The sequence below is a fragment of the Schistosoma haematobium genome, chromosome 3, assembly GCF_000699445.3.
Source record: "Schistosoma haematobium chromosome 3, whole genome shotgun sequence".
NCBI classification, from domain to species: domain Eukaryota; kingdom Metazoa; phylum Platyhelminthes; class Trematoda; order Strigeidida; family Schistosomatidae; genus Schistosoma; species Schistosoma haematobium.
The window spans coordinates 39,845,981-39,861,429 of record NC_067198.1 but is presented as its reverse complement, the minus strand read 5'-3'; the positions used below and the strand labels follow the sequence as shown (position 1 = coordinate 39,861,429).

Here is a 15,449-nt window from a genome sequence, read left to right as displayed (position 1 = left end):
ACTAACATACTAGATGATAACATTATATTTTATTAATTAACAGGAATTTGGTGCATAGTATTAAGCAGATTGAATTTTGTGATTGGTAAACACTTCATACACATTCGATAATCAAAAATGACGTTTTATAATCAGACAGCAATGAGTAAAAAAAATTACACACACACACACATACACTACATTAACTCATCCACTGGGTACTTGAGGATGAGCGATACTCCAAGTATAAGAGTTAATAATACTATTTGACTGCTCAGACCGAAGCAAATGGAGAGGGGTTGAAACGTGGGACCATTGAGCCACCTCTCCATAATAATAATATATGAATCTTCTTCTAAATTATTGGATCAGAATAGCATAAAAGTCAAGTTGAATGTGTATGTTTGTGTAGGAACAAATAGGACAATAACTTGTAATACATGAATGAAGATTCTATCATTGCATTCAGTGTTTATCCTTTAAAGAAAGTCTAGCGAAAATTGATGTTAAACAGCCTTATAAATATTTTAGATGCTGCGGCATTTCTTACACCGATCAGTTACCCTTTTAATTCTCAATGAGTTTGGACATAAAAAACAATGTGCATCCTCAATCTTTCTCAATAAACAGTATACATGAACTTGAGACTAGCTGTCGATGATTATTTAATTGTTGAGTTCAAAACAAAATTACCATGATATGTAAAGTTGTTCAGCCTAATGAACAAAATGAACGATTTGATTGACAAAGTTAATTTAAAACTAAGGATTATAGCATCATATCCATAACTATTAATTGTCATTAAGAACATCTGTAAAAGTTCAAAATGATATTTCTAAACTTTGAACAACAAACTAATAACCGTATTCCTTCATTATGGTCTTGAAAATTGACTATAATTATATTCCATTTCCTAGGAAATTCTTAGATGAATTCCAATCGATATTGTTGGCTTTAAGAGAAATAAATTTGGTTTGACTTTTAAAGTTTAAGTTGCACTAAAAAACTTTTTATTCAAGCACATACTATCATAAAGTTTAACACAAAAAATGAAGACATTTTTTTGTTCTAGATATTTTTCGTAACATAAGTGATTTACAATAAAACAAGAAAACACTGCTAAGGAGTCCCACAATAGGACGAAACGACCAAGTTTTCCATGGTGATCTAGCTTCAATTGACTCACGATCTCAACTGTTGAAATTACTACAATCTCCACAAAACCCCCTTCTGATACTAATCAACATATGCTCATTGGTGACTGGCTTCAAGAGGTATTTCCTGGAGTTCTAATGAGAAGCGGTGACCAGTGGAGTTCAACCAGGTCTGTTTAGAGGTAGTGACTCACTGAAATCAATGGTGCACGGTGGCTCAATTTCGTGGATTTGTTATAGTTAGACACTAACACTGTTGGATGCCTACCAGCTCGGTGGTCTAGAGGTTAAACATTCTTGCACGAGACTGGTAGGTCGTGGGTTCGAATCTCGTGAGTCGGGATCGTGGTTGCGCACTGCTGAGGAGTCCCACAGCAGGACGAAACGGCCGTCGAGTGCTTTCAGGCTTCCCATAGTGGTCTAGCTTCAACTGACTCACGATCTCAATAATTGGAATAAAACAATCCTTGAATGCTGATCGGCAGCCCATGATCCATTGGGAGTAACGGGCGTAAATAATTAAGTAATCCTTTGAAGTTGTACTTGACTATAATTATAATTATCAAAATATAGAGTTACAATATATTAACTATTCCCATAATGGTATGTATGTCATTCAAAACATTGAGTCTAAACAGTTTCTAAAATAATGTGCATATAATTATTTCAAGCTGAATATAATCACAAATGATAATAAAATGTTCAAGCCAATAAGTCACAACAAACCAATAAAATTATCAGAAATATGAATACTTATGATCCATTTGCATGTTTAAAAAAATGTAAGAAGAATTTCAAATATAACTAATACAATAAAACTTGGCTTCGAATCTCGTAAGCGAGATCGTAGATATGCACTGCTGTAGAGTCCCATAACAGGAGGAAACGGCCATCCAATACTTCTACGTCATCAATGATAATCTAACATCAGTCGGTTCATCATCTCAACCAAAAAAAACTTAATAATTTCAATAATCCCATACTAATGAAAATTGACACTTAAAAAATGAACAATTGAATATGTGAACACTCTCTGTAATTATGTTTATTTAGTGCACCGTTCAAATAAAAAAAAGTATGTGTATTGGTATGACAACAATTACAGCATAATTTTTCTTTATTCATTGCATATGAATCTTAAAGTGAAATAGTGTACATTAAAAAGATATATTTATGGAGGTGAAATTTTATCTTACAGGTATGTCGACGATAAGCAGCGTTTAACCATTTTGTGAAACAAGTATCTATATCTAAAGACTAAAGATTAAAATTAATTATCCGATCAGTAATTATAGAGTTTTAAAATATGATTAGTAATAATAAATGATTAGTATAGAATAAGCTAGAAACCATGGTGACATGAAGGTTGTGTATAGTGTAAATGTGAAATAGGATAGTCAATGTTTCAACTTTATTTTAAGAATAATTTCTATTACATACATGTAAATATAATTAAAATGCTTATAAACATTGATTTATGTGAATGTTATGTTCTTTACATATGATTCTTTGATTGTGTTTTATTCCAGTTGTTGAGATCGTGAGTCAGTTGAAGCTAGACCACCATGGAAAACCTGGAAGCACTGGAAATTCGTTTCGTCCTATTGTGAGACTCCTTAACAATGTGCATCCACGATCCCGCCTCACGAGATTCGAACGCAGGACCTGTCAGGCTCGTGCACGAGCGCTTAACATTTAGAGCTCAACCGGGTCTGTTGTGAGATAGTAACTCACTGAAGACAATGGTGGATGGTGGCGCAACTTCATGGACTGGTTGAAGTTAGAAATTAACACCGTTGGATGCCGGCGAGCTCAGTGGTTTAGAGGTTAAGCGTTCACGCGCGAGGCCGATAGGACCTCAGTTCGAATCTGGTGAGGTGGAATCGTGGATGCTCACTGCTGAGGAGTCCCACAGTAGGACGAAATGGCCGTCCGGTGCTTCCACGTTTTCCGTGGTGATCTAGCTTTAATTGACTCATGAATTCAACTAATAATGAACTGGCGAAAAAAATTTATACATAAATGAATACATTTAGTTAATAGGTTGTAGTAGAGTTTTTGAGAATAGAGTAAGCTCCTAATCTGTTGTCAATTTTATCTTCTACCTTGGATCGTGCAAATTTCAGCTTCCTTTCTTGCTCTTAGTTTACTTTTCATAGCTATAACACACTCTTGATAACATTACCAATATCAAGTAAATCACATGAGCTGAATATGTATTTCATTTGAACATACTATCAACTTAAAAATTGTACTATTTGCATTAGTGATCGACAACAATAGTAGAAAGTTATTTATGTTAGTTTTACGTGCTGGTTAACAAAATCGAAATAATCTGGACAAAAGACGAAAACTTCATTTTTGTTTTTTTACGTCCAAACAACCAATGATGGACTCAGTGTGATTGAGCTTAGAGATCTGATTTTTTTCAAAATCAGTTGGAAGCTGTTACTAACTTTGCATAATGGCTAGCAGTGGAATCCAGAACTTGCAATAAAAATTCACATATACCAAAAGGGACTAATCAGCTACAGTACTTAACATAAACAACAGGTAGATACAAGCTCTGATAAGTCATTTCAAACGAAGTCAGTTATTTGCATGCATCAATTTACTTCAACAAAAGATATATGCATGTTCGTATAACTATGGTGATTTTTGAAAATACAAATTTATTAACTGTATTGTTTAAAACAAAGGCTAGGTTGCCTTCTATTGCATATTTTTGATTTCTGTTTAGTGATTATGATGAAAGTTATGAACAAGCGGACATTAGCATGTTTAAAGAACTAGTAATCTTTACGCTTAATCGCTAGATATTTGTAGTCAAACTGATCATAGTTTAAGCTGATTTGTAATTTCAGATATTCTTGATTACATTTACTTGGTACTGTTTGCTTAAATCTTCCCACTGATGTTTAAAACTGCAACTGATCAGTCTCTTGTTGGTATATGTGAATTCTGTGCTGATTGCCTCGATATTGCCTTAAGTCACAAGCATTATAAGTAAAGGTAGATAGTGAACATCAACTCTTGAATGCAGGCACATCTGGCCGACGAGTCTCAAATAAGACGAAACGCGCGTCCTGAATTTCACTGATATCCACCATCCATCTTCACTTATAATTCTTGTTTACAGTTAAGAAGAAAATCATCATAAACAAGAAAATCTGAAAAATAAAATATTTGAAATTATGAAATGAGTTAGTCCGAAAATTCCTCAATAAAATAACATTTAAGAAAAAATGTGATTTTTTATACCAGATGCATAATGAATCAATTATATCCCTAATAATTGTTAGACGATGCGGCTAACTAATATTGGTCGCGTTCTTACATTTGTTAACTAACCTGGAATCCTGAAGGGAAACGGAAGACCAAAGAACACACTGCGTCGGGAATTCGAAACAGATATAAAAAGTATGAATAGCAACTGGAAACAACTGGAAAGTATTGTCCAGGACAATGTTGGATGGAGAATGCTGATATACGGCCTATACTCCTCTACAAGGAGTAACAGGCATTAGTAAGTAGTAAGTCTTAAGTTTGCTAGTTTTAGCGTCCGACATCAAACACGTAAACGTTAACGAAGAATCTGATTTTTATATAATAATATTGCTTTGAAGAAACCACTGTAAAGTTACTGTTGTGAATTGTTTTTAATGAATAGTAAGTATACTAGTCGATTATATTTGAATATTTTGTAAAGATTTGTTTTACCTTCAGCTCATGACAAATTAATTATCATGTAAATATTCCCAACAATAATGGATTTATAGTCGATACTAAACAACCCAATGAAATTTTGTTACCTACAAATTGTCTATCAGAAACTGATTTAAAAAATCACAGATGAATCGTTACCCTGATATAAACTGTCAATAATTAAATTGTATAGTTGATGACATAATTAATTAGTTGTTATTATTAAGCATAGGAGTGAAATTGTAGAGAAGTGAAGTAAATCGGCTGGTTAATTTGAAACCTATGTAATCATTGGCAGACCATTACAATAGAATATTTAGTGTACGACAGAAATAAGAAAAATTACACTTTCAGTTTAATCTGGTTGACGTTTTTTAGCAAGATTTTTTCTACGGAATGAGGTTGCCGACCTCACGCCCAACTCTTCTCTTTCTTCGGGCTTGAGACCGGCAGTAACTCTAGAATAGCTACCGGTGGATAGAACATACGTTATAGGAATCATCAAATTGCATCACGAGACAAGCTCTTACTTGGAATCCTGAAGGGAAGCGGGAAGGAGGAAGGTCAAAGAACAGATTACGTCGTGAAATAGAATAAGATATGAAAAGGATGAATGACAACTGGGAAGAGCTGGAAAGGATTGCCCAGAACAGGGTTAGATGGAGAGTGCTGGTGAGCGGCCTATGCTCCTCCACGAGAAGTAACAGGCGTAAGTAATAGTAGTGCACTTTCAGTACATCATTTCGAGACATAACATTATGATAATGTTACGTAGCTAACTAATGAGTCGGTTAGTGGAAGAAATTGATTCCAAGCACCTCCAGGATGTATCTCTTCATTTTTGCAGCAATTTGGAAGACTCTCCTGGTCTTCCATATAGTACGAGCATTCCATGTACCTAAATTAATGCTTGCTCTGGTTGTCAGAAGGGGCATCAGCCTCGTGACTTCCGAAAGAACTCAGCTTTCAGCGTGTGTCATAATTCTTCTAAATGAAGACCTTCTAACTTCCAGGGTAGAGTTTAAATAGTCCGGATTATTTTTTCTTGTTGCTGTATTCTAGGGAGTTAGTTTTCTACGGGATAGGGTCTCTAACCCCATGTCCAACCCTCCTCCTATATCCGGGCTTAGAACCAGCAGTAGCCCTAGAGGTGCTCCAGGCGGTTTTAGTTAATATTTATCACTACCAGTTAATCTACCTATAAATATCAAAATAACTTTATGTAAAACAATTTCTCCAAATGTTCTGACTTTATTAAAAATAAAATCTCAATAGCATTCATGTTAGAATAATTCTGTTCTATACTTACTGAATAAAACTGACCATCTTGATTATATGGGTTTTCACTATTATTGAAACATTTCATATTTTCATATGGAGAAATATTACTATTTTTATGAAGTAAACGTGGTGGAGGTGATTTATTAAATGATCCATTCACTCCAGATACTGGAGAATAGCCATGATGTTGTGTTTCTATTAGTTTATTCATATTATCATTGAAGTATGGATTCGAATCGACTGATTTAAGTGGATACATTGAATTTCTTCGATCAGGATTGTTTTTTTAGATAAAAAGAAAATTTGAAAAAAAGAAGAGTAATTTGAAGAAGATATTACAGTAAAGATATTTTATTTCCAAAAATTTGAATATTTAGATGATACTATTATTTAATTATAATATGTATACTCTTAAGTAATATGATTGACAGACAGACAGAAGGATTGAGATCATGAACTGATTGATGTTAGACTACCTTTGGAAACCTGGCAGTACTGGACAGCCGTTTCGTCTCAATCAAAAACTTAATAATCTCCATAAACCATATACTAGTAATTAACATGTGCTCACTAGTGACTAGCTTTGTGAGAGAATTCTCGGAGTCCTAGTGAGAAGCTGTGACCAGTGGAGCTAATCCACTGTCGGGTAGAGACAGGTATCTACCTTAGTACAATGGAAGTTGGTCGCGCAATTTCGTGGATTGATTGATGTTAGACACTATCACCATCGGGTGCCGGCCCAGTGGTTCAGTAGGTTAAGCATTCGCGCGCGAGACCGCAGGCCCTGGGTTCGAATCCCGCGAGCGGGATAGTGGATGGGCACTGCTGAGGAGTCCCACAGTAGGATGAAACGGCCGTCCAGTGCTGCCAGGCTTCCAAAGGTGGTCTAACATCAATCGGTTCATGATCTCAATAAGAAGGTAGATAGTTTAACATCTAAATACTTCGACTTAAGCTTCTATTATATTTTAATAGTTAAGACTCATTAAAGTTCTTATTTGTTTTCAGTTTCATAATCTATAGAACAATTATACTGTTTATTTTGTGATAGATGATCTTCTTTTCAGATAAGATAGTGGTGTTTTTTGTTCAGCTGTCATCGTAACCATTTCTATCATTATTTTAAACGACCATTTCAAATCGATTATTATTAGTCAATAAGTACAAGTATATATATGTGTATATATGGTGATAATTTTCTTTATAAGGTTATTATTATTAACGGTACACCTTTGATAGAAAGTGTTTTTTTGAAGTAGATCTGTGATTACACGTTTTTCTTTTAATTACTATAGAATTATTGTACACTTCATCATGTGGATTTCTTCTTGTTCTTTCTGAGTGAAGATGTCAATATGTCGAATATTTTTATTTGGTGAAACGATACCTGGCAGTCGTTTCAAATATCAAGATGTATTTATCTTCCCAACAGAATCAAAAGTTTTATCATTCAGCCTTTATGGATATACGAAGAACTCCGCCTGTAGCTCTTCCGGTTAAAGGAGGAGGGTTGGACATAGGGTTAGCGGCCCCATCCCGTGAAAAACTAATTCGCTAAAAAACGCTAACCAGAAAAAATAATTCAAACTATTTAAACTCTACCCTGGGAGTTGGAAGGTCTTCATTTAGAAGAACTATGACGCCTCATGCCGAAAGCCGAGCTCCTTAGGACGTCACGAGGCTGATGCTCCTTCTAACAACCAGAGCGACAATTTTTATGAGTGCATGGAACGTCCGGACAATGTGGGAGACCGGGAGGGTCAGTCAAATAGCAACGGAAATGAGGAGATACAAATTGGCAGTACTGAGAATCAGAGAAACCACTTGGACCCAGGCTGAACAACAAAGGCTAGATACGGAGGAGATGCTGCTTTACTCCGGTCACGAACAGGAAAATGTGCCACACACTCAGGGAGTTGCTCTAGTGCTGTCCAAGGAAGCACGAAATGCACTTGTAGGAGGGGAACCTCACGGATCCAGAATCATCAAAGCATCATTCAAAAACAAAGAAGGAGGGAATTACAATGAATATTATCCAGTGTTATGCACCCACCAATGATAGTAACGACGACATTAAAGATCAGTTCTACGAGCGGCTGCAGTCAATCATGGAGAAGTGCCCAAGAAAGGACCTCACTATTCTGATGGGAGATCTAAACGCCAAAGTCGGAAGAGACACTACCAGATGTGAAGATATCATGGGATGAGATGGATTGACTGGGAGAGAGGAACGAAAATGGGGAAAATTTTGTAAATCTGTGTGCATTCAACAAATTGGTCATAAGAGGCACAATATTTCCACACAACCGTATACATAAAGCTGCATGGATCTCACCGGACTACACTACAGAACAATCAGAACACATTTTGCTTAGCCAGTTAATGTATTTTACAATTGAAATTACATAATCTCCTTCTCAAGACCCATTATCTTTGCTTTCTACTTAGTCTTATCATTTTACTTCTAGAAAATCCACTTATCTTAGAATTAATGAGATTTATGGATCATTGAAAATTTCTTTTTAATTAATTACCTCCAATTAGTTTATAAGTTATGTTTCCAAGTTCTTAAGAGTTGATAACAATCTAAAAATAACTGAATGAATTCCTATTAATCTGTTACATTTGTTCTTATTATTTTATAATATTCAATAGAAAAAAATAACTGAATAGAATATCATTAGCTATTTGGCAAATCAACTGCTATTTGTTATTTCTGACCATATACACATTCAAGATATGAAATACATTATTAAATCAATATAGAGTATCACATAGATATAATAAAAATTTATTTAATTTCTTTCCAAACCATCACAAACAAAACTAGCAGTTGAAAGAAAAATGCAACACAGTAACCAACACGGAATTGAATAGAAATCGGAATACATACTGATAAAGGGCGAGACTACAATTTATGGACGAACCAATCAGATTTAAGATAACAGGTCTTGAATTTTGGCGCGAAATTTATTCATACATTTGGATAAATATCATTCTAGCATTATATATATCATGTCAGTTCGTGATGAAAATTCGAAATCTAATTCTTAACCCTAACCATCAATTATAAATTATAATTCTAATTCCTCACATTGGTTTATAACCTTCATTAAGTCCTAGTTCGTAGATGGACATCGTCAAGGTTAGTTTAGTGTCACTCATAGGTTGTCCATAAATTATGGCCTCATTAAAAAAATTATAAAATTTCAATGGAAATTATTGAAATTTATACTAACTTTAATGTAGACATATTATAATCAAGTTTTGATCCAATATTTTTATCTGAATTACCATTAGTGTATACCATAGGATGTGAATCCGAATGATCCTTTGATAAAATACTATTTACTTCATTTAATGAAGGATTATGCTGGTTCTTAATAGAAATAGAGGGTAAAATTAAAAAACAAAAGAACAATTGAATTTTACTTTGAATATTTATTAAAATATGAGTATTATGAAGTATTTATCAGGTCCTTAATCTATTGAGATGATAGTAACTATCCTACAATCAATTTCGATTATGGTTCATTTTGGTTAGGCCCTTCTATTAAACTTACTTAACAGATAATGTTATTTGGACAGTAACAATTCGCATATTTCTCTGTACCGTTATGATCATTAGAACACATAACAAATTTGAGCTAAAATGTTGATTACTTAAATATCACTCGATAATTCATCCTACTTCGCATGTTTATATGTGCTCGATTCCTATTAATAGCCTTTGTCTTGCCTCATTGCACGTTGATTCGATTTGACTATAAATTTGCGTCTGTACTTGCTCGCATATACATATTCATCTCTCTGATCTAAATTCGTTCGGTGTGCTTATAGCTTTGTGATTCGTGCTATCCGCTAATAAACTGTAGTTGCCGTTTCTTATGGTCTTCTGATTATAAACACCGTTGAGATTTATATTATAACGGTTACAAGGGTGATTGATTAACGAAGCAAAGCCATCACAATTTTTCAGTCATACTTCTTTTAGCTAGTATCAAGTAATCGTGAAAGTCATTTTTTGAATTGAAAACAATTTATACATCATCTAAATTAACATATATCTTGTAATACACAGGTGTATACGACCATGTATTTAAGTGTCGAACCTATGAACTCTTGATCTTATGACAAGTGATCAATCTGTCATATACGTTCAACTTGGCTTTAAGATATATCTGTTTAGACTGTCACAATCACATCACTATAGAGAAAAGAGGTAGTAACGAGTTGAGAAAGAAAAAAAAACAGAAACTAATTTAATCTCTAATGGGAATCTAAATGTAAGAAACAGTTAAGAAGGGCGAATCAAATATTAAGAATACTGTTTAACTAACTAATTAGAGGGAAGAAGGAAGTTCATGCAACTTTCCAAGTCCTAATTATTCTAGTCCATAGTAAACAAAATTATAACAAAGCAAAGAGTATACGTAAAGCATACGAATCTCATTGAATATAGCACAAAACCAATGAGATATAAAATGTTTCAACAGTCCTAAGAAAATGGTTTTTTATTATTATAAAATAAAATATTTATGGCGAGACTATAATCATTTAGATGTAGGATGACAAGTCTCAGATTTTGGAGCAAAACTCACTCATTCATTTGACTATATAGAGTTTCAGCATTATAGCTAATGTCAGTTCATGATGAAAATCCGAAATCTAATTCCTAACCTTAATCATCGACTGTAAATCATAATTCGAATTCTTCACCTTAGTTTACAACTCTCATTAAGTCCTAGTTAGTAGATGGACATTCAGAAGGTCAGTTTAGCGTCACTCATAGGTCGTCCATAAATTACAGTCTCATAAATATTAAAAGTGTACAAACTAACTTGTTTTAAACAACTTCTTAAACGATTCAAATTAGCTTTACGTGTTTTTATTAATTGCTTATTTTGCATTTCAATTTGTTTTCTAGTTATATCACGAAGTTCATTAACATTTTCTGATTGCCATTCTAAATGATCTTGTTGTGATTCAATTAAATCACATATTCTTATACAATATGCTGATAATTTACCAATTACATCTATCAATGGATTTATCCAACTGAAAATGAATTAAAATAATACAAATAAGATAAATTTTAAATGATGTAATAATCAACAAATATGTATTTAATATCAGATGGTTGTTGTGGATATTATAGTAATTTCGATGGTTAAGATCATGAGTCAGTTGAAGTTAGACCATCATGGAAAACTTGGAAGCACTGGACGGCCGTTTCGTCCTAGTATGAGACTCCTCAGAAGTGCAAATCTACGACCTCGCTCCTTGTGGGATTCGAACCCAGGGCTTACTGGTTTTTCGCGCGAGCACTTAACCACTAGACCACTGAGTCGGCGAGGTCGTGGGTGTGCACTGCTGAGGAGTCTCACAATAGGACGAAACGGCCGCCCAGTGCTTCCAGCTTTTCCATGGTGGTCTAGCTCCAACTGACTCATGATCTTAACCATTGAAATATGTATTTACCAGTTTATGGAGGTTGTTGAATGTTATTGAGATCATGAATCAACTACAATCTTTGGTGGTACCGTGAATAAGTACTATTAAGAAGTTTTATACCAGGACCAAACAGTTAACTAGTGATACCAGGTTTTCAGTGATTGTCTAAACTGGGTCAGCGAAATGAATACTTAGTTGAAGAAGTTCTGTGGATATAGTGGAAGTGAAGTAGTCGTCATTAGTGAGATTGGATCATCTTCGTGCTTGAATACATACTGATTATATTTATAATTCCAGTGGTTAAGCGTTCACCACGAGTCGTGTGTTGTACTGTTCAAATGTCTCACACAAGGATGAGACAGTTGTTCAGTTCTTCCTTGTTTTTAAATAGTACTCCACTTAAGATCAATTTGTAACTAATACAACCTTAGAATTATACATAATTAATAACAGACATAACTAAAATTTATAAGTTCGAAATAAATTAATAAGAAATTAATATATCCTTATTCCCGTTCTAATTACGTAAGAATAGTCTAGCCATTTAGATATTTAAAATATTTAAAAGTAATAACAAAACTATTTAAGATGGAAATGATCAGGATTCTTCACAGTGGCACGGATCCATTTACTTCTCGATCTTCAATCAAATACCGAGTTTCAAAATTATCTTATGCTTATTAATTCTACTAATTCATACAAACTTTTCGAATCATATTGTCTTCAGCTTATTTATGACTGACTGGCTGACTAAGATAAAATTAATATATCCTCGTGAACGCTTATTATAATGTTAGTTAACGATGTTCAAGTTGAAGTGGTCACCCGTAGCAATCACTAGTTGATTAGAATTAGACAGGCAGATTATTAGATTTAGACTAAATGGAGCCTAAACTTAATGCACTACCTACTAAACAAAACGGTCAATTGTTCTATCAACTTTAAGGTATCGAATGTACATTATTGATGAATCCGTGATAAAGTTAAAACACATATACACTTTTGGTGGAGTTTTGTTCTCTGAGCTGGATGGTTTGGTCGTGGAGCTTTCATCGTTCTTCTGAACGACATCATCAGCACAAACTTCAGATAGAAGTGAAGTGTTCGAATTTCTCCATATGTGTTTCACAGCTTGTTCTGTGCACCTCGATGTTGATTGGTTCTTGTTGACCTTAAATTTATCATTGTTTACTTCTTTGTTTTGGTTGTGTCTCCCATTGGTGCAGCAGTGCACACGCTTAATTCTATACTTGTTTGAATTCAGGGATTTTAGGTCTCGAAATTTCTGACAAATTTCAAACTAGAACAGAATAATTGTCTAAATTTCTGGTGTTTTTATTGTGTTTCTTTCTAGCCTATTTTGAACTTTCAGGAGTACTAGTTTAGAAATAAACTAAGATCTTTAACCCATATAAATCAACAATTATTATTTGTTCAATGGTAAGTAGTTGTGAACTGCATTTCTCAAAGTTCTGATAAAAAATTATTACTGATTGGACTTTAATCACTTCAGAACTAAAGTAGCTATCATTGATATCATAAAAATATATCATAAGTTAGCTGTTAGTGAAAAGGAAAACCATATAGTATAAACTCAATGGTCTATACTGCCTATGAAACAAGTAGCTTATTGTATTTTCAATTATTTTTCAGCTGATAGCAGTTCATGACGAAATTATTATCAAATTTAAATAAATTCTACAAATCATTCAATTAAAATATTAGTTTTGAACTAGAACAAAGTCGCGCGCAAGACTGATAGGTACTGGGTTCGTATCTGGCGAAGTGGGATCATGGATGCGCACTTCCGAGGAGTCCCATACTAGGAAGAAACGCTCGTCCAGTGCTTCCAGGTTTCCCATGATGATCTAGCTTCAATTGACTCATGAATTCAACTAATAAGTCTTATTTGTTAGAAAGTTTGGATTATTTTGTTGACAATATTCAAGATTGAATTTTGATAAGAAATATCATGCAGGATGAACTATTAAATAGGTATATGGACTCAGTAGTTCAGTGAATTATGAGCTAACATTTTGAGAGTGAGCTACTAGGTTTTAGTTTCAATATACTAGTCAGGAGTGGGATACAGTTACATTCCTATGATGAGCTCTAAAACAAAACAAAAACCATATTTCGTTTTCTACTACTTGACACAATACATCTATTCTGTAAAACAGTCTTATTGTTTAACGAATAAACTGCACGAATAATTAATAATATACTTTAATTTGCGTACAAAAAACAAGCTTGTTTATTGGTTAAAGAAGTGGCCTTGACCTTCTAGATACTTTTAAAATTACATCAAATTTATTGACAAAGTACATAATTATTCGATCAAATTGTGTTACATAACCCGTAGTTTTGCTGGATGCTTCTGGAGTGTTTCTAGTTTATTCTGATTAAGAGAAACATTTTTAACCTTCTTCCTGATTCTGGAGACTTTACCAAAGAATTTTTGAGAGCTTCTAACAATTTTTATCAGTATGGGGTTGTGGAGATTATTAAGTTTTTGATTAAGATCATGAATCGATTGATCATAGACAACGATTAAAAAACCTGGAATCACTGGATGGCCGTTTCGTTCTATTAGGGAACTTCTCAGTAGTGCGCATCCACGATCCCGCTCACGGGATTCGAACCCAGGGCCTACCGATCTCGTGCTCGAACGCTTATACTCTAGATCACTGAGCTGGCATCCAACAATTTCTAGTTGCAATAGTTTTAAGAATAAAAAAAGGACCCTTTGAACTCAAAATAGAAAAAGTAACAATAATAATAATTACCTCTTGATAATTAAAGTATTCTCAGTTAAATTTGAAATTCTTCCATTTTGATTCAATGTTTTCAATGGATGAAATAATTTTAAATGTAATAATGATGAAGGAATTTCAATTTCTTGATTAGATATATTTAATAATTTACTAAAACGATTACATTCTCGATTACCAAATTTAATTATTCCATAAATAGTATTATTAAATAAATGAATTAATGAATCATAATCATGATGTAATTGATGTAAACAAAAGTGTAAATGTGATAATTTATTTTCATAATTATCAATAAGCTGTTGATAATCTTTATGTTTTGACAATTGTACATTTTTATTATTCATAATTGACTAGAAAATAACAAATAACAATTATTATAACTTTAATAGTTGAGATCGTGAGCCAATTGAAGCTAGACCGTCAAGGAAAAACCTGTAAGCACTAGACGACCGTTTCGTCCTAGTATAAGACTCCTCAGCAGTGCGCATCTATGATCTAGCCTCGCCAGATTCAAATGAAGAATCTATCAGTCTCGTGCGCAAACGCTTAACTTCTAGACCACTGAGCTGGCTGGCATCCAACGGTGTTAATGTCTAACTTTAACTAATTCACGAAATCGCTCCATCGTACGTCAATGTCATCAGTGAGCTGATATCTCACAACAGACCTGGTTGAACTCCACTGGTCACCGCTTCTCACTAGAACTCCAGGATATTCATCTTGTCAATTTCTTATACATGCCTAATGATTTATAGAATGGAAAACTAAACCGAAAGGCTATCACTTTTAGTTTTTAGCTGTTCAAGATTGATTAGAAAATAAGGTAATATTTTCGCTTGATTTTGACTCGCGTCGTTGTATATAACAATCAGGATTGAATAAATATTATATTCTAAAAATAAAAATGACTATAATCTTTTTTACAAACTAATTTATTTATTAGCTTAGCAATGATGTATCATAGGTAACAAATGCATATTATAGATATGATTGCCAACCATTGTTTAGAACAAGTTATAATCTTTAAACCTGAAACGAAAACTATTTTAAGAAAAAATAACCAGCCAAAATGTTATTTGTCTGAGATACACAGTCGGTTCTT

General features: G+C 33.7%; 1 protein-coding gene across 3 annotated transcripts in view; it reads right to left on the bottom strand.

Annotated features, from left to right (window-relative positions):
* The window catches only part of MS3_00005772 (uncharacterized protein), a gene marked incomplete at both ends in the record, with an annotated part of 44,725 nt that overhangs the window by 3,157 nt on the left and 26,119 nt on the right, over nt 1-15,449 (bottom strand). The window contains 5 exons of one of the 3 annotated variants that reach the window (XM_051213851.1): nt 2,330-2,390; nt 6,148-6,385; nt 9,359-9,498; nt 10,961-11,177; nt 14,360-14,697. In XM_051213851.1, coding sequence (XP_051069865.1) covers nt 2,330-2,390; nt 6,148-6,385; nt 9,359-9,498; nt 10,961-11,177; nt 14,360-14,697 — 994 coding nt within the window. Of the gene's footprint in view, nt 1-2,329; nt 2,391-4,253; nt 4,304-6,147; nt 6,386-9,358; nt 9,499-10,960; nt 11,178-14,359; nt 14,698-15,449 lie in introns of those variants that run through there. The other 2 variants (XM_035730211.1, XM_051213852.1) reach the window with 2 other exon arrangements.